This window comes from Panthera leo, chromosome B1, assembly GCF_018350215.1.
Source record: "Panthera leo isolate Ple1 chromosome B1, P.leo_Ple1_pat1.1, whole genome shotgun sequence".
Classification (NCBI taxonomy): Eukaryota; Metazoa; Chordata; class Mammalia; order Carnivora; family Felidae; genus Panthera; species Panthera leo.
In genome coordinates, this window is record NC_056682.1 from 40,536,075 (window position 1) to 40,562,683 (window position 26,609).

The 26,609-nt window shown below is 41.4% G+C and overlaps 1 protein-coding gene and 1 pseudogene across 9 annotated transcripts in view; one reads left to right on the top strand and one right to left on the bottom strand.

Moving 5' to 3' along the window:
- The window catches only part of IKBKB (inhibitor of nuclear factor kappa B kinase subunit beta), a 74,066-nt gene that overhangs the window by 24,588 nt on the left and 22,869 nt on the right, over positions 1 to 26,609 (bottom strand). For 6 of the 9 annotated variants that reach the window (XM_042934740.1, XM_042934739.1, XM_042934741.1 and 3 more), the window contains exons 5-6: positions 24,788 to 24,857; positions 110 to 172 (exon numbers count right to left, since the gene is read on the bottom strand). In XM_042934740.1, coding sequence (XP_042790674.1) covers positions 110 to 172; positions 24,788 to 24,857 — 133 coding nt within the window. Of the gene's footprint in view, positions 1 to 109; positions 173 to 9,182; positions 9,346 to 24,787; positions 24,858 to 26,609 lie in introns of those variants that run through there. The other 3 variants (XM_042934737.1, XM_042934738.1, XM_042934743.1) reach the window with 2 other exon arrangements.
- Positions 11,164 to 12,383, top strand: LOC122217195 (annotated as a pseudogene).

Genomic DNA, 26,609 nt, shown 5'->3' on the forward strand with positions numbered 1-26,609 from the left:
CTGATGCTGAGAAAAGTTTGAGAAGGGGAATGTCTCTGGTGTCTTTAGGCTCAAAAGTCTAAATTCTACAGGGTGGGTAAGGGGGAAGGGCTCTCTGGGCAAAGAGTACTTTGGTCATCCGATCTAAAGTCCAGTGATGTCAGAGCCAGCTTCAAGGAAGAAGTGGAGAGCCCTGGAAGAAGAGATTAGAAGCATATTTCATGCATCTGACAGTTCAACATGTGTTAATTATGTGTTCAGTCTCTGGCAGGCTCTAGGAAGGACATAAGAGATATGATGTCCAACTTTTTTTTTTCCAACGTTTATTTATTTTTGAGACAGAGAGAGACAGAGCATGAACAGGGGAGGGGCAGGGAGAGAGGGAGACACATAATCTGAAACAGGCTGCAGGCTCTGAGTGGTCAGCACAGAGCCCGATGCGGGGCTCGAACTCACGGGCCGCGAGATAATGACCTGAGCCGAAGTCCTGAAGTCGGACGCTTAACCGACCAAGCCACCCAGGCGCCCCCCAACTTTATTTTTTTTAAAAAAGCTTATTTGTCCATTTGGAGAAAGAAAGAGAAAGAATGAATAGGGGAGGGGCAGAAAGAGAGAAGGGGACAGAGGATCTGAAGCAGGTTCTGTGCTGACAGCAGAGAGCCCAATGTGGGGTCGAACTCACAAACTGTAAGATCATGATCTGAGCCAAAGCCAGACACTTAACCGACTGAGCCACCCAGGTGCTCCTATGATGCCCAACTTTAAAGAATCCAGTTGGGAAGGAAGAAGCCTGCACAACACTGGCTATGAGGACGAAATATGAGGACATCATACAGGAGGGCCGTGGCACAGAGCAACAGGGCTCCAGCTGCAGCCTAGGCTCCAAGCAGGATGTGATTTTCACCCATAAGAGGTTTAATAACTTTAACAGAAGTCCTAGCTCATTGTACTACAAAAGAGAAAAACAGAATAACCACCGGAAGGTGATAAAATTATCTTTATCTGGAGATGATATGACTCTATGCTTAGAAACTAAATAGACTAAAAACTGGCAAGAATTTAGTAATCTGGAAACAACACAACTATATTCAAATCAATAGCTTTTCTCTATGTCAGCTACATCCAGTTGAAATGGAAAAAGAAAAAAAAATCCTATCTGTGTTAGAAACAAAAACTCTAAAATACCATAGGATAAATTTAGGGGGGAAAAAAGTAGCATAAGGTAAGGAAAAGTAGGTGGCATGAAGAAGAGCAATACAAACACAAAAAGGTCTTAAAAGTTTATGGCAACGTGACACCATTCACAAAGTCAAAAGACAAAAAGGCTAGGGAAAAAATATCTGCAACATATATGCCAAAGAGTAAATATGCCTAATGGACAACAAGTTCTTACAAATCAGTAAGAAAGCAACTCCAGTAGAAAAGGGGGTAATTTACATAAGAAATGCAAATGGCAAACAACACTGCAAAAAGTTGCTTGAGCTCCTGAGTAGTCCACAAAGTGTAAATTAAAGCAAAATGAAATGCCTTTCACTCCCTCTTCAACTGGCAAGGATTTTAGATGAAAAATAAAAGGCACTTCCCTACATTGCTAGGAGTAAAAATTGCTATGCCTTTTTTTGGGAATGAAATATGGCAATATCTATTAATTCTTACAATGTACATATTGTTTGACCCATTATTTTCACCTCTACCTTGTAAAAAAATAAAAATCCTCATAACATACAAATAAGGATGTTTATTGCATAGCTTGGAGTGAAATACTTAGAAAGGAACTGCAAATCGCATATAAAATCAATGTGCAGAAATCTGTTGCATTTCTATACACCAATAACAAAGCAGCAGAAAAAGAAACCAAGGAATTGATACCATTTGCAATTGCACCAAAAACAATAATATATCTAACTAAAGAGGTAAAAGATCTGTACTCTGAAAATTATAGAACACTTAATAAAAGAAAATTGGACAGGAAACAAAGAAATGGGAAAGCATTCCACGTTCAACGATTAGAAGAAAAAACATTGTTAAAATGTCCATACTACCCAAAGCAATCTAAGCATTCAATACAATCTCTATCAAAATACCACCAGCATTTTTCACAGAGCTAGAACAAACAATCCTAAAATTTGTATGGAACTACAAAAGACCTCAAATAGCCAAAGCAATCCTGAAAAAAAAGAAAAAAAATCAAAACTGGAGGCATCATGATTCTGGATTTCAAGCTACATTATGAAGCTGTACTCAAGACAGTATGGTACTGGCACAAAACAGACACATGGATCAATGGAACAGCACAGACATCTCAGAAATGGACCCACAACTATATGGTCAACTCATCTTCAACAAAGCAGGAAAGAATATCCAATGGAAAAAAGATAGTCTTTTCAACAAATGGTGTTGGGAAAACTGGGCAGCTACAAGCCGAAGAATGAAACTGGACCACCTTCTCACACCACACACAAAAATAAATTCAAAATGGATGAAAGACCTAAATGTGATACAGGAATCCATCAAAATCCTAGAGAAGAACACAGGCAGAAACCTCTGACCTTGGCCAGAGCAACTTCTTAACTAGACATGTCACCAAAGGCAAGGGAAATGAATAAAATATGAACTATTGGGACCTCACCAAGATAAAAAGCTTCTGCCCAGCAAAGGAAACTAATCAACAAAACTAAAAGGCAACCTATGGAATGGGAGAAGATATTGCATGTGACATATTTGATAAAGGGTTAGTATCCAAAATCCATAAAGAACTTCTCAAACACCCCAAAAATAAATAATCCAGTTAAGAAATGGACAGAAGACATGAATAGACATTTTCCAAAGAAGACATCCAGACGGCCAACAGACACATGAAAAGATGCTCAACATCACTCATCATCAGGAAATATAAATCAAAACTGTGATGAGATACCACCTCACACCTGTCAGAATGACTAAAGTTAACACAAGAAACAACAGGTGTTGTGGAGGATGTGGACAAAGGGAAACCCTCTTGCACTGTTGGTGGGAACGCAAACCGGTGGAGCCACTCTGGAGAACAGTAGGGAGGTTCCTCAAGAAACAAAAAATATTTGGTGTATGTGCTTGGCTGAGGAGCCAACGGGGCAAGGCTACCATCTGTGGTATTATGACTGAACGCCTCTAAGTCAGAATCCAGCCCAGGTGGAACTATATGGCAGCACCGTGGAGCCTCAGTTGGCCTTGGATAATTGGGCCCCCCACCATCCCACCGCCTGGCATTGGGACCAGGGTCCAGTGCAGAGAGCCCTTCCTCCCAAGAAACGGGGTGCAGCCAGAAAGGTGGCCACCCCCTCGCCCCTCAAGCAACACTTGTTCCTGGGGAACCTGGTGCTAAACCATTCTTAGATGACCTGCTTCTGGGTCGGGGTTTCAAACACAGCAGAGCAGCTCCCTCACTGCGATCTATTCAAAGTCAGCCTTTGACACAGTGGTTTGTAAACAAACGGAAAAAAACAAAACTAAATGTAGAACTGCCCTACGATCCAGCAATTGCACTATTAGGTATTTACCCAAAGGATACAAAAATACAGATTCAAAGGGGTACATGTACCCCAATGTTTATAGCAGCATTATCAACAATAGCCAAACTATGGAGAGAGTTCATATGTCCACCGACAGATGAACGGATAGAGATATGGTATGTGTATGCATACACACACACACACACACACACACACACACACACACACACACACACAGAGGAATATTATTCAGGCATCAAAAAGAATGAAATCTTGCCATTTGCAATAATGTGGATGGAGCTAGAATGTATTATGCTAAGCAAAATAAATCAGAGAAAGACAAACACCGTATGATTTCACTCATATGTGGAGTTTAAGAAACAAAACAGATGAACATATGGGGGAGGGAAGAAAAGAGAGGGAAATAAACCACAAGAGTGTCTTAACAATACAGAATAAATTAAGGGTTGATGGAGAGAGGTGGATGGGAGATGAGCTAGATGGGTGACGGGTACTTGTGATGAGCACCAGGTGTTGTATGTAAGGGATGAATTACCGAATTCTACGCCTGAAACCAGTATTGCACTGTATGTTAACTAAAACTTAAATTAAAAAAAAAAAAAAAAAGGAAAAAAGGTAGAATGAAAAAAAAATGAACTACAAATCATCAAATGGGGAATGGCTGGACAAATTATGACAGATCCACATTATAGCAGGCAACTGTCTTAAAATCATTTAAGTTTGCAGAGAATATAACTCCGATATAGACAATATAACTCAGGAGGATGTCAAAGATAGGTATGTTTTGTTTAAAAAGATAATAAGCAATGACAACACTAAGAGGTTCAACAATGAGGCTTCCCTGTGCCCCACCATGCCCGTACATGCATGCTCTCCCTCTCAGCACACCAGACAGAGCGCAGGCAAACCAGGGAGGTGGGCGGCCTTTCCTGTCTGCTCTGCAGAGGAGGAGAAGGCCTTCCACAGAAACCAAGTAGTCAGACACGCTGTATAAAAAGATTTTCATGCCAAAAGTTTCCTAAAAATGCATCAGAAGGTCAAACCCAGATAAACAACTGACTTCCATCTTAGTAGGGGAGTTCCAGCTCAGAATATAAGTTAATTATGAAACCTCCAACTACATCTACCCTTTTAACAGCCTTTGACCAGTGTTTCATACTTGTTCCTTATTTTTCTTTTCTTTCATAATTGAATACAGTAGATTGGCTTAGGTCCAATGACTGTCCCAATGAAATGAAAGACATGCTGCTTTCAATGCGTGCCCCAAACATTCCACTCTATCTTGTTCCCAATTGTATTAACTTTTAAATAATTTTTTAAAATGTTTGTTAATTTTTGAGAGAGACAGAGTGCGAGTGGGAGAGGGAGACACAGAATCTGAAGCAGTCTCAAGGCTCTGAGCTGTCAGCACAGAGCCCGATGAGGGGCTCGAACCCACAGACTGTGAGATCATGACCTGAGCCAAAGTCAGACACTCCACTGACTGAGCCACCTAGGTGCCCCCTTTTTTTAATAATTTTTTTAATGTTTATTTATTTTTGAGAGAGACAGACAATTGCATTAACTTTTAAAGACTGATGCTTCTGACCAGCACTTTCATTTGTGTTTTACTAATTTTTCGTTAAAGAATCAAGGCAAAGTACAGGAAGACATTCGAGAAACTGCACAAACACAGCGTTGCGTGCAGGCATGGTGCAGCTGAACCTGAACTCGTGGCTGGCAGGGAGCCCTGCGTACAGTAACTCAACATGTATGTCCACTGATGGACTCACAAAAGGCCCATTTTGGTACATGGTAAGAGTGTCAGAGCACAATATATAAAAGCAGAATACATGAAAGTTGAGATTCATTGTATTTTGAGCAAGAACACATGCCCAGGCTGAGACAACCCCTCTCAAGTCAGATATGGACATCTCTATGCATAGAACATGGGCCACAAGCTAGAGAGACATGCCAAGAAGCCCCCCAGTGCTGGAGAAAAACATTTGGACCAGACCAAAAGCACTATCTTCTACACCAGGCTGATGAGGAATAGTCATCTGATCTTTAGTGAGGAGGCACGCAAGCTGGTAACTAATCCACGGATTACTATTAATAGCGGTCTATTTACATTGAAGCAACTGTACATGAAACAAACTTGAATCCTCATTTCAGGGCAGGCATTTACTCTCAAACACTTTTGTCCACTTAAGATTGACTGTGGAATTAAAGAATTCTTCAGGTATCATTACATGCCGTTTGCTGGACTAACACAGAATTCTGACAGGCAACAACTCTGAAACAACTCCCCTTGCAGAGTCAGTCTTTAAAAAGCATAGCCTGACTGTGCTACATTTTACAAAACAGTACTTGAACAGCAGTGCCACGAAATGAATCAAAATTGTCTCAAGCAAACAGAACCTAATTGGATGGAAAATGAGAATTTGAGATTAAGAAAAATACATTTACATCTGAAAGTTTATTAAAAATCTAAACCTTTAGTGATAGTGAAAATACATGTATATAAAAATTGAAAACCATACCACAAGCATAAAGCCCAAAAGTTAATTTCTCACATTCCAACTGTAGAAAGGAGTTGTAAGAAGCACCCACCGTATGTGAACTTTTAAGCTACACACTGGCATTTCCTAGGACAGCTGATGCTGAGAGGGTCCAGATTAAGACTTGCCACAGGAAAACAATAGCCTCCTTCTGTTATTCCTATCAGGAATGGCATCCGGGTAGTTACCCTAGCTTTCCCTTATCCCAGGAGGAGACACAAATATATGACTGAACAATGTGACGCTCCTGGAGTTCTTATTGATGAACCAGAATTTCAAGTCACAGTTCCTATATATTTTCTTCAGATTACAAACCACAAATTAGGGACCAGCTAGGACCGGCTAGATTTCCATGTAGAAAAGCAGTTTTGTAAGAGCTGTATCCATGAATCCCTACTTACCACACTCCAGATTTAAAGGGATTACTAAACTCCCTTAAGAACATTCTTGTTTTGGATACATTACATAGAAAAGAAACGGGAAGGTAAATGTACCAAAATGCTGAAACAGAGATTAGAGAGAAAAGAAAGACAGTCACCAACTGCTTTAAGTCACCAATGGGTAAGAAGTACAACAGGATGTCTGTTCACTCAATAAAAATTGACTATGTGCCTACTGTTAAAAAAGAGACAACAGGTCCAAAATGGAGTCACTTGTGCTAAGGCCACATCACCAACAGGGACTTAATTCCTAACCTAACTGCATTTTCAGCCTCTCCTAGAAATGTAATCTTAACTAGTCAGTCTGGAACTAGCTGGTCAGCACTAGTGGGGTAATGTGCCTGACAGACTCCTGCTAGTCCCCAAAGGAAGGTGACTTTGCCTGAAACATTCTACTCTTTGCTAGTGACTTCCATGTCCCTTCTTATTCTGCCTATAAAAGTCTTTCATTTTGGGGGCGCCTGGGTGGCTCAGTGGGTTAAGCCAGCAACTTCGGCTCAGGTCATGATCTCACGGTTCATAGGTTTGAGCCCCGTGTCCTGCTCTGTGTTGACAGCTCGCAGCCTGGAGCCTGCTTTGGATTCTGTGTCTCCCTCTCTCTCTGCCCGCCCCCCCCCCCCACCCCCAACCCACACATGCTCTGTCTCTCTCTCTCAAAAATAAATAAACGTTAAAAAAAAAAAAGTCTTTCATTTTGTATTATAGTTCTTTGGAGCTCCTTTCTATTTTCTAGATGGGATGCTACCACCACCCAATTCATGAATGGTTGAAAAAGCCAACAAGATCTTTAAAATTTACTCAGTTGAATTTTGTTTTTCAACACATTTGGTGACAGCTGTGAGATCTGAAGGAAACTTCTGACAGCTTCAGGGACAACAAGAAACACAAGCATGTTACCCGGGAACCCTTCCAGTTCTCTTTCTTCCTGTTTTCCAGGGGCCATCGGTGAGTTCTTCTTGGTTCTGAGCTCAGCTCTTTGCACGAATTGACAATTAGATGGCTCCCCATCTAACTGGCTTTCTACAGTTCCCCATTTGATTAGAATCCCCAATCCTTGGTTTAGTCCTCAGATTCCACCTTGGGAACTGCTGGTGGTTCAGTCCACAGTTTCCCATTTGTTTAGAATACCGGCCCACAGTCCCCATTCTTTGGAATCTGCTGCATTAGTTCTTTCCCCAGTCCCCAGTTCCATGTTAGTAATTGTTGGTGGTTACTGACCAGGGTCAGGCTAGGTTCAATGTGATTTGTGTCGATGAAGGCTATTGTTAATCTCAGAAGCCAAAATCCACAAAACTACTGAGCATACATGAACACTTAAAAGTTGTTAGAATATATGCTAGCTAACTCTTAAGACTCCTGTGTCTTAAGCTGGTCATCCAACTTAAGAATAGATTGGTTACCAAAAAATAAATAAATAATAAAAATTTTTTACAAAGGGGTGCCTGGGTGGCTCAGTCGGTTGAGCATCCAACTCTTGCTCTCAGCTCAGGTCTTGATCTCACAGTCAGGAGTTCAAGCCCCGTGTTGTACTCTGTGCTGGGCATGAAGCCTACTTAAAAATAAATGGATGAATGAATGACTCAATGAGTGAATAAATGAATTGGTCACAGAATAGCCTAGATTGACACTAGGTCACCTGCAACCTCAAGAAAATTTCCATGTGATGAAGTACACCATAAAATACCTTATAATCATTAAACCAGCAACACATTTCCCTTAGGTTATTAGGTTGTCTCCAAGAGAATCAAAGCCTTAGCTTAAAAAAAAAAAATCCTTAAATTCCAAACGGTTGAGTATGCCATCTTCCAGCCACCTGCTTATTTATTGACTAAAAACTATGGTTTAGGAAGCTATAAATATCTCCAAAAATCTTACTAAAGACAACCTAGAATTACAATGGCAAATATGGGAACATTCCAATTAAACAAGATCCTTTATTTAAGAAGTACACTTAAAAGCAAGCGCCTGGGTGGCTCAGTTGGTTGAGTGGCCAACTCTTGATTTCAGCTCAGGTCATGATCAGGGTCGTGGGATCAAACTCCATGTCAGGCCCTGTGCTAAGTGTGGAGCCTGCTTAAGATTCTCTCTCTCTCCCTTTGCCCCTCTCCCCAGCTTGCACTCTCTTTCTCTCTCTAAAAAAAAAAAAAAAAAAAAAATCTAAAAATTAAAAACAGCAAGGGTTTCCAAATCAAAAAAACAGAATGGGATGGATACCTATTTTTATTGATGTATAGAAGCTTCCAAAAGTCTTCAAGATACCAAAATAGCTTCATTGAAAGTTTCATTGCAAAAAGGTAATGAAAAATTAAACAAACAAAAGGTATATAAAACAACACCTAGGTCTCCCACATCGCACCCTCTCAGGGGTCCCTCATCAAAAAACTGGCCCTGAAATCAATGTTTCATTTGCAATCAACTGACACTGGAAAAATGGTTTTCTCAAACGTCCCATGCACATCCTTCAGCACCAACTCGAATGCTCCATATCTGCCTCTGAAGGAAGGACCCCACAGATGAAACTGAAGGATTTTCTGATAAAGTGCTACATTATTCCCTTAAACAGCCAAGGGGAAACTGAAATTAAAACTAATGAAAAAACCCTTACCAAATCCTGGCTGACACTGGAGCTACACTCTCTACTTTAAACCCCACTCAGAGTCAACCGATGGGATCCTGAAAGACTAGCAGAAGCTGGCTAAGGTGAGAATTCTTACCTGAGTCAGCTCTTCCTGGTATCTGTCTGTCGTAGTCAGTAGAGAGAGGAAAAGAAAATATCTTTTGCATCTTCTTTGGGGATGCCTCTTGAGTCCAAGGGGTTGTTCAATACTGCCAGGAATATTTACTGTTTGTCCCAGCTTGAACTTGACAAAATATTTGAAAGGACTTGTGTGTGTGTGTGTGTGTGTGTGTGTGTGTGTGTGTGAGAGAGAGAGAGAGAGAGAGAGAGAGAGAGATTTTATTTTTAAGTAATCTCTACACTCAACATGGGGCTTGAACTCACAACCCCAAGATCAAGAGTCACACACTCTACCAACAGAGCCAGTCAGGTACCCCTGAAAGGACTTTTTAAAGTAACACAGTGGTCAGAAGTTGACCACACTGGATCAGAGCCTGATAGGAATTTCTTTTTAGCACTTCTCCCCTAAGCTAAAATTATGTATCCAGAAAGAAAAAAACTTCTGAAGACTTTGTGGAAGGATTTGCTAAAACACTGAAAAGGCAAACAGCTCTAAACTCAGAACACAGAGATCTTTGATCTTCATCTTAGTTGGAAATCTTACTGATATATAAAAAAAAAAAGCAAATTAATGTGCTTTAAATGGGTGGATCAACCAACATATGCTATCATTTAAGTTACAACCCAATTCCTTGAGAAATTAAAAGCAACTGTCCTTATCTTACAAATCTTTGCAAAACCAGAAATGCAGCTCCAGAAACAGTTCAAAGTCCACCTATCCTTTTCACCAATCCCCAAACCTGCCTTACTTTTCTCAAAAGGTTTGTAAGGACTGTAAAAATTCTGACCTTAGGGAACAAAAGTACTTCTTAGAGGAACTAGCACTCTTTCCCTGTGCTTTTGAGAGGTAAATGCTCTACCTGGTTGTCTCCAGGAACTCTTATCTAGACCATCCCTAATTCCTAGGAATGAAGAAAAAAGTGGGGAGAGGCTATCTACAAATACAAATTGCTACAGAAGGTCCCTTGTCCCAAATCTGGTTCACGGCTTCTATAAGATTACTTTTAAGGACAACTATAAATCTTAAGTGTCTTCCCCACAAATATTAGTAGAAAAAGCCTTCAACATCTGTGTAGATAACCTCACTTCATCTACCAGAAACTTGATTTGGATCCAAATGCTTTTACAAACTAGTAAGTTTTGCATTATCATACCCTAATTTTTTTTTTTAAGTTTATTTATTTATTTAGAGAAAAAGCATGAGTGGGGGAGGGACAGAGACAGAGGGAGGGAAGGAGGGAGGGAGAGACAAAGAGAGAAAGAGAGAGAGAGAAAGAGAGAGAGAGAGAGAGAGAGAGAGAGAGAGAGAGAATATCAAGCAGGTTTTGCACTGTCAGTGCAGAGCCCAATGTGGAGCTCAACCTCATGAACCATGAGATCATGACCTGAGCCGAAGTTGGAAGCTTAACTGACTAAGCTACCCAGGTGCTCCTTTATTGCTAAAATTTTCAATGAAAGCTATAAGGTCTCTCTTTGCATATGTCTGCATGTTTACATGTATCTTTACATAAATGCATTATAGATGTGTGGTATTTTCTTCCTCTGAATGGTATTGACAAAATTAATGTGTTTGTATTTAATTGGCTTAAAAACAAACAAGCATTTATATGAATTAAGTATTCCTAACACGCAGAAATATGATAGGAACTAACCCAAATGGTCTTCAAGTTCACATGATCTGGGAAAATATTTGGTATTAAAGTTAATTTAAATTTGTTGGTTTAATTAAAATAGACATGTCTTAGGGTGCCTCGGTGGCTCAGTCATTTAAGCATCAGACTTCAGCTCAGGTCATGATCTCACGGTTTGTGAATTCGAGTCCCGTGTTGGGCTCTGGGCGGACAGCTCAGAGCCCGGGGACTCTGTGTCTCCCTCTCTCTCTCTCTCTGTCCCTTCCCTGCTCACATGCTGTCTGTCTGTCTGTCTGTCTGTCTCTCTCTCAAAAATAAACATAAAAAAATAGACATGTCCTAGACAAGGCAGTTGAGGAGGAGGGAGCAATTGGAAGCTGGGGGAGGCTAGCTTGGCATGCACTCCAGACCTCGGGAACGTTATTGTGCGTAGATCCGCTGATTTTGGAAGACTGTTGCCCAGAAGAAAAGATATTTGGTTTTCACAACCCAAGGATGTAACCAAGTATAGAGGGCTGCTGTATTTGCAGAGCTAAGTCCTCCAGTTCTTGATTCACTGACAGTAAATGCTATGAAAAAGACTTCCAGGGGCGCCTGGGTGGCTCAGTCGGTTGAGCGGCCGACTTCAGCTCAGGTCACGATCTCGAGGTCCATGAGTTGGAGCCCCGCGTCGGGCTCTGGGCTGATGGCTCAGAGCCTAGAGCCTGCTTCCGATTCTGTGTCTCCCTCTCTCTCTGCCCCTCCCCCGTTCATGCTCTGTCTCTCTCTGTCTCAAAAATAAATAAAACGTTAAAAAAAAAAAATTTAAAAAAAAACAAAACAAAACAAAAAAAAAAGACTTCCAGAGCTGTCCTGGGTTGCATGAGACTCACTGAGGAGACATCTGGAATGTCTGTGTCCTGCTTGTGAAAAGATGGAAGAAACTGCCAGCAGTATAAACAAACAAACAAACAAACAAACAAACAAAAAACTGGAATCATGTAGCAGATGCAAGGACAGGACCCAGTCTGAAGACAACACTGAAACCAAAGACAGTGAAAACTCTATCTGGAAACAGGATAAAAAGCAACCAGATCAGTAAACTACAGAAGGAATTTAAACGATTCTGATGCTCACAGTACCACCTCAAGTGCCTCCCCAGCTCAGTCTCCTTGTTATGGTAACCAGTCAGATGATGGCTCAGATACAGAGATGGCTCCTGGCTCCAACAGAACGCCCATTTTTTCCTTTTTAGACCTTACATACTGGAAAAGACAGAAAATATGTTGTGGGATTATCTATAAAGGCCATTTTGGAGAAGTCCTCATTGTCACACACCTATTGTCACACACCTAAGCCTTGCTGCAACAATAAGAAAGCAGCTGCTGAGAAGCCGGAGGAGCGGGGGCCAGCGCCTCTGCCCATCTCCACTCAGGAGTGGTGACTGAGGTTTAGGTAGAAAGGGAACAACAACAACAACAACAAAAAAAAAACGATTTAAATTTTGGAAAGAAAACAAAGCAACAAAACCCTCCTATTTTTAACTTTGGATACCTGCTATTCTGCCAAAAGACACTTTCTAGAATAGCTTTGAATGGGTTGTTATTTCTCCTCCAATTCCACAAAGTCTGAAGCCAGTGTCCAGCTTACTAAAAGAAAAAAAGTATACATAATATTTAAGATGTTGAGTATTTCATAGGAAAGCTGGATGCTGCTGTAAAGTGCTCTTTAAGACTTTTTTTTTTTAATCCCCTTCTAATGAAGGAAACTAGGGGAATTTCAGGGGACAGAGATGGGATTTGTTGTATGATAAACATATGTAGTTTTTACTCTTTCTATATTAAGAAGCAGTGGTTGGGGCATTTTTAAGATGGCTGGCTGTCCTTGTTTTCCTTCATGATAATAAATTTGTCATAACTCAGTAACATGGACTTGCCCCAAGAGGTAGTTGTTAATAATTTAAGGTCTTGCCAAGGTTCTGATGATTCAAACCTGTACTACTGAATATTAAGCAGGGCAGACTAAGTTCTCTGGTGCAAATACCTTGAAGGAGTAATTTCTAAACATACAGAGAGGTAACTTGAGTGTGTATGTTGCATCCTCTGTCACCTCCCTCCATACTGATTTTTGATAAAGATTTTAATCTATATTGAAACTGCTAAAACAGAATCAAAGCTCCTCTGGGGAAATGTAAAGTTTTAGGATGAGCAATCCTAAATGAAGAGTACCAAAGCATTACCGCATGGTAGAGATCACAGTCTATTAAAAATGTTAAATTACCTAAAAAATTGTGCAAGTCTTCAGAATGGCATACACACAAAAACAAAGGTTAATGTTTCTTTGGGCACATTTCTTTTTTTTTTTTTTAATTTTTTTTTTTTAACGTTTTATTTATTTTTGAGACAGAGAGAGACAGAGCATGAACGGGGGAGGGGCAGAGAGAGAGGGAGACACAGAATCAGAAGCAGGCTCCAGGCTCTGAGACATCAGCCCAGAGCCCGACGCGGGGCTCGAACTCACGGACCGCGAGATCGTGACCTGAGCCGAAGTCGGCCGCTTAACCGACTGAGCCACCCAGGCGCCCCTGGGCACATTTCTTAGACGGTCTGCCTCGTGTGTAAATAATTGACTTTTGTTTGTGTTACATGACTGGTGACTTCATTGAAAATCTGCACAATTCAGTTTTAGCTCTGGATTACTTCAGTTGACCTTTGCAAAGGTTTTGTCTGTGTAGAGTGGTTGTTTGATTGGTTTTACCCTATTAGGGCTTGGGTGTGTTTTTTTTTTCCCCCACTCTATATTGAAGTAAAATTATACTAAAAGAAAAGAGAGGTGTGTGTTAATGCTGAGTGGGCTGGTTTAGGTTTGACTTCTTTGTTAACAGGCTTTGTTAACATTGAAATGTTAGATGATGCATCCTGAACACGAAGCTCTTCAATTCTAAAATCTTCATTTGAAGGCTTTTTACTTACAAAAAAAAAAAAAAAAGAAGGCTTTTTACTTGAACCCAAACCAAAGTACACTCATTGTCTCTTTTCTAAACGTTCAGGAATAACCTATCACTGGTTCAGACTTTTCATAATTAGGGAGGATCATTTGCCTACCTTATAATAACATGACATTGTGTTTATTTTTAAAACTGGATTTTAAAAATTAGACAGTATAAGTAACAGTAAGGAGTGAGCCACTTTTTATGGGTACCCTATAGTTTTATAGTTCTTAATCTAAATTTAAAATTTTATATTTCTTCCTTATGGGAAAAACAAGCCACCATATGCACAGAATACACCGTAGGTTGGATTGGCTCTCCCACAGCCTCTGCGGTGAATTCCAAGAGTATCAGCCACTATCATCTTCCTCCTGTTGTTTCAAAAAAAATTTTTTTTGTACATTTTGGCTACAGTATTGGTGGTAGAATATATTATAATATGGATCATCTATACTTCTGATCTATTACTAGACCTCAACCACAGCCTTCTTTTTCCTCTTCCACCTCTTTGCCTGTAGGATATACTGTATGTAGTCATGCACTTTGTATTAATATATTAGAAATCTACAAATGTGTTTTGTACTTTTTATACTGTTGGAGATTTACAATCAAAAGTTTTACCAGGATATTGAATAAATTTAGTCTTACTAGAAAATAAAAAAAATAGACATGTCTTCAGCATTATCAGCATTAAATATAATGCAGACATACAACATTTATTCTACATGGGTTTACTAATCAAATAAACTCGTATTATCTATATGATAATATGATATGAATATATGTTATCTATATTATATCATCAATAGGAAAAATAATCGGATGATGGCTGTCTTTAATGTCTCATAAAGTCTCTGTGGGTAGTCTAAACAAAAGTGTATGCTTCTAAAAATTATTAAATATATTCATTCATACATTTGCCAACATGAAGAATGCTGGTTTAACATGCAGTTCACAACAGCTTACATCTCAGTTTTCACTAGAAATTAGTTTGAAGGGTTAAAAATTCTAAATAATATGCAGTAAAAGCTACTGGAAATAATAAGAGAAACATCTCTGTACACAAGGAAAGGAGCGTGTGTGTTTTCGGTAAGAGAAGCTATGAGGAACAGAGAGGCATTTTTGTTAAGGGAAAAGAAATTTTGTCCTTAAGTGAGGCTACTTCAGAATGGGAAAGTGGGAAAAACACAGGACAAAATATGAATGTAAAAAAGACCTAGAATGTTTGTAAAAAAGGAATATTGGGAAAGGAATTTTATGTGTGGTCAAGTTGGCTAATATTAAAATTAATTTATCTGAGGGGCGTCTGGGTGGCTCAGTCAGTTGAGGTCCATCTCTCTTGCTTTAGGCTCAGGTCATGATCTCATCATTGTGGGATTGAACCCCGTGTGTGCTAGGTGTGGAACCTGCTTAGGGTTTTCTCTCTCCCTCTCTCTCTCAAAAAAAAAAATAAATTATTTGAATAAAAAAGGAGTATCAATATCAAAAATAAGATGGTACAAAATTTGAATTTGGTTTCTCTCTTTTAAAATGGCAAAGCTTTCTTGGACTACTGATCTAAATAAAGTCTTTCTGACCCTGAACTAACTAGAATTTTGCAGAGGGCTCCTGGAAGATCTCAAAAGATTTCTTCTCTCTCTTTATACAAAAGGGTATGTGAAACTAATTGGGCTTATTTGCTATGTTAAATTATATGGGAAGCATTGTTATATGAGGCGTAATACTAAGCTTTCTTTATATTATATTTCTGTAGGTATGTAAGTGTTCCAGAAACTGTATGAAATTCCTGGATCTCTATGTTTCCTATAATAATGTTATCAATAATAATTCCAGTTATTATACTAAAATGTTGTATATCACAGAAATTACTCAATTCCCTTATCAAATAAACTCTCGTCATTTTTAAGTCTTCATCATTTGCAGAAAGTTACTATTCTATTCTCCTACTCTGATGCTCTTATGGAAGTGTTTCTGCAGAAGTACTTCAAAGAGAATAGGTTTGTACTTGGGAAAGAACTTTGGCAAGTACAGGTTTCTGATAACTTTATGATCATAAAATTGTCCTCAGTAAAAATTTCCCGAATTAATGAGAGAACTGGATTCAAGCAGAACAAACATTAATTAAATGGGATTGAATGACCTGAGGAGGAGGATTATGCCTTTTGGTTTGAAATACTGCTGGTTCCTCGATGTTTTGTTTTCCTTTCCAGATTTAAGGAAACCTTCTTTTTATTTTTTTAAAAAATTTTAAATGTTTATTTATTTTTGAGAGAGAGAGAGAGAGAGAGACAGAGTGTGAGCAGGGGAGGGGCAGGGAAAGGGGGAGACGCAGAATCTGAAGCAGTCTCCAGGCTCTGAGCTGTCAGCACAGAGCCCGACGCAGGGCTCAAACCCATGGACCATGAGATCATGACCTGAGCTGAAGTCAGATGCTTAACAGATTGAGCCACCCAGGAGCCCCTAAGGAAACCTTCTAAGCTATGCCTGACTTACAGCAATTTTATAAAGCATACCTTTGTAACAAAGGTATGAATGAAACATCTACTTTTTCTCCTTACCTGGTCCCTCCAGAATCCAGAAACTCTTGAGTATTCTTTTCATGGTAATACAGCTAGGTATTTGATAAGTCCAATAAGACACTGTTCTCCTTGTAACAAGACACAGTTAAACACTTGGGCTATATTATCGAGGCCTTGACTGAAATGTTACATTTAAGAGAGATGTGTGTAGACTCAGATATGGCCAGACAGCTTCAAGGAACTGCTTGGAAAAATCACTGGGTACCTTGCTTATAAAAGGTTCCTAGCAGTCTTACCAGATGACTAAGAAAGGTCACTTACTGGCAGGCCCAGAAACCCCAGGATATTTAGCGGAAACTTGAGAAGAGAAAATTCACCTAAATTATAGGTACTGCAGGTAAAACCTGATGATAAATCCTTGGCTTGGCTTCCTGGCCTCAGAGACTGAAGAGTTCAATCTCATTCTTTATGAAGAGGTCCACAAAGCAGTCTTAAAAGGAGCTTATATGGCTAATCACTATTCTTGCTACACTGCCATAAGTAATCAGGCCAAGTTTAATGCAAACACATTAGTTTCACTGTGATCATTTTTAATTTAAAAAATGGGGATAACTGTAGAGAGAAAAATTGTTCACACTTTTGTAGATATTAGATTCTAGTCCTGTTAATTTTCTTTGAGGTTTTGTTATATACCCATAAACTAGATTGGATCCTAAATTCTTCTAGTTTCTTCAAATATTTGGCTATGATTCTCCAAACTAACATTTCTAATTTTCTTCCACCCATCTAATTTGGAATCAATAAAGACAAAGACTGCCCTTCAGTTTCCTTGGAAGAGACTACACCAGGTCTTCCTCTCCCAGATGGCAGCCAGGCTCTCTGACCAGGAAGAGAAATAGCTAATACCAAGGTAGACTACTCCCACCCAAGTCACTAGAGCAAGACTTCATACTTTAAACATGAAATCCTTTCTTCCTCCTTTTCTGTCCTTTACTCTGGCATTGGCCTGGAAAGATAACACCATCATCTGTATGTCCCAGGCCATTGCTAAGGGGGTAATCCAACCTCCAAACAACTGTTGGATGTACCACAATGCCGGTGATTCTGTAACTCTGTCACAAACTTCTGATTTCCAATGTCCCAGTTTCTCTGAACAAACTCTACTCCATCTCTATTGCATCAGACTCTCTAACCCTGGGGGTCCATTTCCCATTCTCTGGTTAACAATCCCAGGGTACCCAGGGAAGCTTGCATCCAGGCTCTACACAAAGAAAGGGACACAAGGCAAAGGTAACCAGAATAAAAACCACCTGTGTGGTATACAGACCCTTAAATTTTACTGGCCTTCATTCCAGTCCTGTGCCAAGGATCCAAATGGGAATTACCAGGAAGCATTCACGATTCAGTATTAGCTCCCTTTGGCAGATTCTTGCTTTCCTGGCTAGGAGTACATATGAGGCTATTATCAAGAAACTCTCCTTAACTCTTAAAGCAATAGCTGCCCAACAAAAATCCTTAGACTCTCTGCGCAAAGTTGTTCCTGATAATAGGACAGTCCTTGATTACCTTTAAGCTGAGCAAGGTGTCTGTGCTACGGCCAACACTACTTACTGTGCCTGGATTAACACTTCAGGGAAGTTGATACTCAGCTACATAAAATCACTGAACTAAGCCACTTGACTTAAGAAAGTGACTCAACACGGTCTGTCTTTATTTGATTTTGATTGGGTTAGGTCTTGGGGGCCATGGTTTTGAAGCGCACTCCAGACGTTGGGAATTACCCTGTGTGTAAAAATCATAGCAATCTCCCTAGCGTGCTGTATTTCCTCAAAAAGTTGTAAATGCATGTTCACAGCCACTAATCATCAAGTGATCGCCCTAAGACTGGAATGTCAAAAAAGGAATGAGGAGAATTACTGACTGAAAAAAATGTGAACCTGAAGCCATGACCTGTGCATTCCACATAGACTCAGCAAAAAGAAGTCATGACCTATGAATAATCACAGAGAGTCAGCAAAAACTGTTAGAACTTCAGAGCAGTAGCTGGGAGTGACACTGATGCCTTAAATTTTGATCACATCTCTCAGTTAAGCTCAAAGTCTGATCAAAAGGGAGGAACTGTAAAAAAGAGACAACAGGCCTAAAAGGGAGTCAGTCACTTGTGCTAAGCCCATGTCACAAAACTGAAATTTAAGGGGGGGCGTCTAACCTAACTGTAGCCTCAGCCTCTGCCAGGAATGTAATCTTAGCCTGGAATTACCTGGTCTGCACTAATGAGGTAATCTGCCTGATGGGGCCCCTGCCATCCTCCAAAGAAAGGTGACCTTACCTGAAACAATCCACTCTTTGCTAGTGACTTCCTTGTCCTGCCCCCTTCTGCCTATCAAAGTCTTTCATTTTGTGCAGCTCCTCAGAGCGCCTTTCTGTTTGCTAGATGGGGCGCTGCCCAATTCATGAATTGTTGAATAAAGCCAGTAAGATCCTTAAAATTTACTCAGTTGAGATTTCTTTTTTTAACATTTAACACTACTATGTGCCAGTCACTCTGGTGTCACTGGACTTTCCAAACAAAACAGATTAGAAAGCCAAGTGTGAACATGTGGAAAAAGATTTAATCTGGCTGAAGGTTTCTCAGCTAAAATAGCCCCCCAGGAAGGTAGCGAGGCAGTCACACCAACTGCTGAGAGAAAAGTGCACAATCGTTCTCATTTGTTCGACAAGTGCTAATGAAGTGTCTTGTGCTTCCTAGGTATTGTGGGAAATCTGACACCGAATCAAGGCATTTTCTTCACTCACTGCAGAGTCTGGTCAGCAGCCCCCAAAGCCAGAAGTCAGTCCTCAAGGTCAGCCACAGGCAGAGATCCAATAACAACAGCAGAGACACCAAGTACCAAGTGAGCACAGGAGGCAACAGGGGAGAGGAATGCCATGAGGAGAGCCACTGTGAGTGACGGGTCAGGGTGGGTCTAAAGCTGTGTCCCGAAAGACAGGAAGGCTTCGGGTCATTGGGCAGGTGCAGGAGCAGCGTTCTTTAGAATGCCCCCCTTTCGGCAGCGCCACGTGCAAAGGCTAGCAGGAGGGTTGAAAAGGGGGTTTTGAGAGCCACATACCTGCTAAGCTGGTGACAGCGGATTGAGAGAAATGTGAAGCAAAGAGGTTTAGCCTTGAAGGATTATGATGAAAGTGTCCTTTCAAAAGCATGAAAGATGGACGAGTAAGATGGGGCTAAGGAGGTCAGGTGAGGGATCATTGCAGTGATTTGCTATAACACTGAATTAGTGTGGGCAGTGGGACCAGAGAGGGAAAACAGGATATGTGGCATGAAGGAGGGCTGAAAGGCTCTGGAGCCTTTAAATGGGAGGGTATGGAACAGGAAGAGGGCAGGTTCTAAGAGACGAGATTCAGAATTGGCACTCATGGCTAGGTTACTGATGGGAAGATGGGTGGTGACACAGGAAAGGGATGCCAGGAAGGGATCTGGCTTAGGGAAGAAGTCTAGGATTTCCATTTGGTAATGATTTGTGGAGAAGTACATAGACATGGGTATGGAGCTGAGGATAAGGCTCAGGGTTGGATACACAGACTTTGGAGAGAATATGGTTGATAAAGATGTCACGAGAACAGCCTGGCAAACAGAATATTAAAAAGCAGTAGGCAATCAGTTCAGGTGCAGAGAGAGACAGAGGGGATGGAGCAGGAATGAACAGAAAGCATCAAGACAAAGCTCTGGGGAAAGGAAATGCACTAGGGGAGAAGTGAGAGAAACCGGGCCATGCAGTCAGGCTGGGATGGAATGTCAAAGACATTCTGGGATGCCCATTCTGAAAACCTACCCTCTGAATAATGAAAATAGAATATTTAGTTAGAAGGGAACTTAGAGATCACCAAGCCCAAACCCTTGATTTTAAGTTTGAGAAAACGTAAGCCCAGAAAGTTACCCAGTTTTCCACAGAGAAGAAATGAAAAGATAAATGGACCATAAGGTACTTGCCTGAGGTAACAGCTCTGGGAAAATGGAGAAGCCAGGACTAAAAGCCAGTTGTCTTCTCTTCTATTATTATTATGTTCATTTATGCTTCCCAACATACTTTATATACAAATGGTCTCAATTTCTCACATCTAGTAGTCCCCTTGTGTTATAAATCCACACAATCAGAGAAACACTAAATAAATTTTGATTCCTAGGATAAGTTCTCTTCCCTAAAGCCCTGTATTCTCTTTGAAATCCTCTCTGCTTTTTAGTGTTGAGGTACTGATGCCTATAAGGAGCAGCTCAAACAGGGACAGAGATGGTGACTCAGAGAATGAAGCACAGATGAAAATGGGGAGTGGGGTTCCTGAAGGTTCAGAGGACAAGATGGTCAGTCCCCACAGTAAACTGGCCATCTGGAAAATCAAGGAAGATCTACTCAGACTTAAGATCTGATGAGCCCATGGTGATCACACAACTGGCCCACCCAACTGGCCAGGGCATGGGCAGGTCCCCGCCTGACAGTGGAGACACGGGCGTCCAGAAAGTGTCAGTCTTTCCCTCAACCTTGAGCGCTCAGCAGTTTGCGCCTCTGCTGGCAGAAGGAAATACACTCCAATGTTTTCCAAAGGCTAATGAGCAAGAGTGTTTAAATAGACTCCACTTAGATATAACTTCCTTGAGCTATTTTAGGGTTACATTATGCGGAAATCCAGATCATTTCCAGCTGCCTCTGCACCTGTCCCCAGATCACTTACCAGCATAGGAGAAACTGTCTAATAGGTCTGTCTGGCCTTTGTGCTCACCAGGAAACTGCTCATTTTCTCCTATGTATTCTGCAGTATCTTCTGGGCCAACTTAAAGTTCACTGGAAAAATCCTTTCTATGTCTATCTATTACCATGATACAGCTCTGAGTGGGCATCTCTGTAAGGTTTGTGGCTCAGAAGAAGTTTGGTTAAAACAGGTTTAATCCAGAAAAGAAGGCCATGAATTCTGGGCCCAGTGGTCAAGGGTGTGGCTCTACCACTTATCTGAAGTCAACCTGGCAGAGAACAGCAGTGGCAACTCCAACAAAGGGAACACGGGGCCAGCACTTGGAACAAATTGGAACAAATTGGAACAAAATATGCTCAGGAAATGTTTCAGAATACAAAAGAGTTATGTTATATGAGCTCCGGGAGATGCCTCTGAACTCTGGCTCAGTGACGAGATCCTTGCAAAAGAAATAAACTTGATGAATCTTGTACACAAATCAGAAACGGAAATGAAAGTAAAATACAAGCTTATCAACAACCACAACCACAACACAACCACAACATCAGGGGATGGGATTGCTCCAAAAGGTGACGGACACAGGAATAGGTCTGAAGATGAACCATGTCCAGGAAGGGAAGTCTCACAAGGCAACCCTCTGCCCGGCTCACCGGATCCCAAATAAGGGTGACTGAGGTTTTTCAAAAGGGATGCTATTAATCCAAATCCAGAGGGGGAAGGAAATGAGAAGGAAATGAATATTTGCTGACCGTACATTACGCGAGGAGCAGAAAACACTGTGCTGGCAGCTTCTTGTATATCATCTCATTTTGTCCTCATAACCATTCTAATGAGGTGAGTGAGTCTCATTTTACAGCTAATAAAACAGATGTTCTTAAAAATTAGGTAACATGACTAAGGTCACAATGCCAATAAGTGTAAAGGCAGGTATTTCACCTGGGACTGTTAATAAAATGTGGACATCATCTTTTGTTTTGTTTTTTAAATAGGTCCTTACTCTTAAAAACTGAGAACAAACTGAGGGTTGATGGGGGGTGGGAGGGAGGGGAGGGTGGGTGATGGGTATTGAGGAGGGTGCCTTTTGGGAGGAGCACTGGGTGTAACCAATTTGACAATAAACTTCATATATTGAAAAAAAAACAGAAAATTATACATAAAAAAATAAATTAAATAAATAAATAAATATGTCCTTAGTTATTTTAATTTCCTTTCCGATTTATTTCATTCACTTGACAAATATTTACAGAGAGGCTACTATATAGGATACCACTATTCTAGATGCTGGAGACACAGCAATGACTAAAATCTCTGCTTTCAAGAATTTCATCCTAGAGTATTAGTACTTCATAGCCTCATTATTTCCAATTTTGGGTCACAGAGAGGAAAGATAGGGAACCAGTGACCTAAAGAATTTTAATATACATCCGCCTATAGGAGGGCTGAATTGCATGCACACTCGGGAGTTTACCAATCTTCATTATTCTGACTTATATATAACTTAAACACACACCCACAACTTCAATAGATAATATGAAAGCTATCACACAAGCCAATGGTAACGGCATACAAAATGTGCCCAGACCAAAGAATATGCAATCAGTAGATGCTTTATTAACATCACTACAGAATCACTTAAGGAAGTAAAAGCTTTAGGAGGAAGTAGAAAGTTCTGTGTACTCTAGCCAAGAAATTAAAGACTTTCTTCATAACTATTTGCTAATATAATCAGTGAAAGAAAAATATTTGAGAGGATAACACTTAAAAAAAAATGACTTAAAGCTTGGGGCACTTGGGTGGTTCAGTGGTTAAGCACTGGTCTCTTTTTTCGGCTCAGGTCACTATCCCAGGGTTGTGGGATCAAGCCCTATGTCGAGCTCCACACGAAGCATGGAGCCTGCTTAAGATTCTCTCTCTCTCCCTCTGTCCCTCTCCCCTGCTCATGTGCTCTCTCTCCCTCTAAAAGAAATAAATTAATTCTAAAAAATGACTTAAAGCTCTAACCAGAAAGAAATAAAATAAGTTTCCCATTAAGAGCAAAAGAATATTCCTCAAACTACTAACCAGCCTTTAGCCCAACTCAACAGAATAAATTAATAATTTGGCCACTGGGGTAACAAGACAATCAAGTGTTGTCTAAGCAAAATGTCAAGAAAACAGGTGGAATTCTCAACTGATAGACTAGGCCCTCTAGATAGACAGAGAGGGCCCTTCCAGTAGACTCACACAGGCCAACTCATGAAGGAATCAGTCTGGCTAGTGGTGGACACCCACTCAAGTCAGATAAAACTGGTGCAATGTCAACTTGTCCCCACTGTGAACTCCATCCAAGGGACAAACACAGGATTCAGAGGGAGATGGAATTTTCTATGTCAGACTGTTTGGATCCTAACTTTATGTCATTGCTGGACTCTCCCCGCCTTCATTCCCTTCTTGCCCACCCTCTATGAAGAGTGACAGAGGGTAAGGGAGAGGTGGACCCACACTAGGAAGGCAGAGTGTTTCAGAGACTAGAGGCTCACCTACCCTTCCAGGGAAAGAATTAGAAAACACAGCTTTACAGATGTGGCAAAATCGTAGCAACAGGTGAATCCAGCTGAAAGGTATGTGGGTTTCACCGTACTACTCTTTCAACTTTTCTATATATTTCATATTTTTCTAAAAAAAAAAAAAAAAGTTTGAGTAAACGGAAAGATAAAAGCATGTAGCTTCAGAGAGGCTGAGATGGAGAGGGTTGAAAAGTGGTATCAATGCCCATATCTAGGGGCAACTAGTCACTCAGTGACAAACTCTGGATAACTCTAAACTTTATAAATTATCAATCTGTACCAATAATCTTGGAAATTAAAAAAATAAAGAAAGAAAAAAAGGAGGCTTAGGGCCTGGCCTGCCTTTCTTTCTTTCTTTCTTTCTTTCTTTCTTTCTTTCTTTCTTTCTCTCTCTCTCTCTCTTTCTTTCTTTCTTTCTTTCTTTCTTTCCTTTCTTTTTTAATGTTTATTTTGAGAGAGAGAGAGAGAGAGCAGGGGAGGGGCAGAGAGAAAGGGAGAGAGAATCCCAAGCAGCCTCCACGCATCAGTGCAGAGCCTGATGTGGGGCTTGAATTCACAAACCGCGAGATCATGACCTGAGCCGAAAACAAGAGTCAGACACTTAACCAACTGAGCCACCCAGGCATCCCTGATGTCTGTTTCCATAGGCTGGAACCATGTGCTGACCTAGAGCGGGCACCAGGGTCCAGGAGACAGTATCTGACCTCTGTGGTCTGAGGTCACTCTTCTCCCTGATCTACACTCTACACTCCCTCAGAGTGTAGCAGACACCCTCATCTGAGGACACTAACAATACCAAAGGATTGAACAAGAGCAGTTTTTCCTATGCTGTCAATGTGCAAGTGGAAAAATTAGTTGCCAAGGGATGAAATTCATTCAAATGACAACCTATTCTATTGCTGGCCTTTCCAGGAAAGCAGGGAGTGGAGCTTTTCAATGAGAAAGGAAATCTGTTATTCTATATACATCATCATTCACTTCATGACTTAGTCCGGAAGGAAGGGAAATCTATTTGAGTTCAGCGCCTGCCTGACTAGCCCCTTGGTGACAACCCCACCCTCTGTAAAGAACAGAGGACCAAAATATCTCCCCTCTGTGCTCCGCAAGAACTCACAGGGGCACCACACACCCTCTGTGGAGACCATGACCTGACTTCCAGGGCTGGGATTTACCAATGTCACTCAGCAAGGTGAGGATGGCTCCTTCCCGCAGGCCACAGCAGTTCTCAAACTGGTTCAGGTACTGTCAAGAAGTTGAAAAGAAGCATCAGAGTAAGCAGTCCCCTACCACCACCAAGTCCACAGTGTGTCTTCCCAGCTGAAGTCATGCGAGTGCTAACCCCAGCCCTGGGCTTTGAGGACCTAAGGCTGTCAAGACAGCCTGGGCAGCAGGTGGAGGAAGGAGGAAGCAGCAGTGCAACTCCCAGAAGTACTCCCGTACTCATCGGTGAGGTGTCTGAGTCATTCTAAGATGAGAGATTTTTCTCACCTGAGCTGCAGTTCTGAGGGAGGCAGGCCAGAGGCCACACTCGGTGACAATGGGACCACTACTCCCCAGAGTCCCACAGAGGACAGGGTGAAGGCACTCACTGAAAACCACCCTCTGACCATTTCCTCCAACGTGGCCTTGCCAGCGGGATGATGGTGGTGGTGGGGAATATTTAATGAGCACTTACGACATGCCCAGGACCTGGCTAACCTCTGCACAGATTAGCTCAGTAAAGCTTTACCTACATGGTCTCATTTCATCCTCCCACTGCCACTGAGGTGAGTATCTCACAGGTGAGGAGAGCCTGAGACTGGAGGGGTTCAGTGATCTGTCTGTTCACAAAGCCATTCCAGGGCAGTGCTAGAATATAAAGCCATGTCTATCTGAGGCCCAAGCCCAAACACTTGTCCTCTCTGCCCTCCTGGCCCTGGCTCAATATGCTGCTGGCAGCTGGCCTCGACTGAAGACAGCAGAGAAAATAACTTCCCACTCGAGGATCAAAGTTATTAACTAGCATTTATATCCAAGAATATCCAAGAGTCTGTTGCCTGAGCTGGGCATACACACTTCAGTCTTCTAATCAGTTCCTGCTTCCACATTTGCTCATGTGCTGGCCAAGCTTGCCTTTCTGTGCCCAGGGCAGTAGGTTTTGAACTCTTGAGAAGAGGGAAAGATAGGCTACCTCATTTGGACAACAGAGAGAACAGAGATCCCAGGCCCTTTGGGCAGCAGCGCCCTCCCTGCGCATCCCCCTAGGAGGGAGCAGCATGCACAAAGGCCCCTCAGAGTGCAAGGGCTTCCTGCCTCCCACAGATCATCTCGTGCCCCATGCCAGGTCATTTACACTGAAGTGCGTCATCTTCTTCCATGGCTAACTGGCTCTTTGCTGCCTACACGATCAAGTCTCAAGTTCTCTGCTGGGCTTCAGAGCCCTCCATAATCTGGTCACATCTCACCAACCCCCCTCCCCCTGCCTTCTAAGGACCATCTACTCAACTGTAACAACATGACTCTATCCCTATTTTAAATAACTCATTTAGTAATCGGATGATTGTCAAAGGTTACGAAAATAAAGAGGAAAATCGAAGCATTGTCAAATTCCCCATTTCTCATCCGTTATCAGTTCCCTGCTTGTAGGTCATGCCAATGACTGTTCACATCCTGCTCTCACACTCCCAGGATCTGCCCACCTCCCATGGCAGGAGAAAGCCACTTGGGCAGATCAACACTCATGGAAAGTTTCCTTCACAAAAAGAAGGCGGAAGGGGTCAGAAAAGTAATGAGAACAGCCCATGATGCTGGGTCCAGGAAACTGCCATGTCAAGATAGAAGAAATGTCTGGGTATCCTGCCTAACCCCCCCTCCCCCGCAACCTGTTACAATATAATGGCCCTTCTTCTAGAGTGAAAAGTTAGGGGAAAAGTACACTAACAGAGCGATCTCTTTTTTAGCACAAAAACAACTCTGTTGTCCAGAGCTTTTATTTTTCCTCACACTATGTAGCAT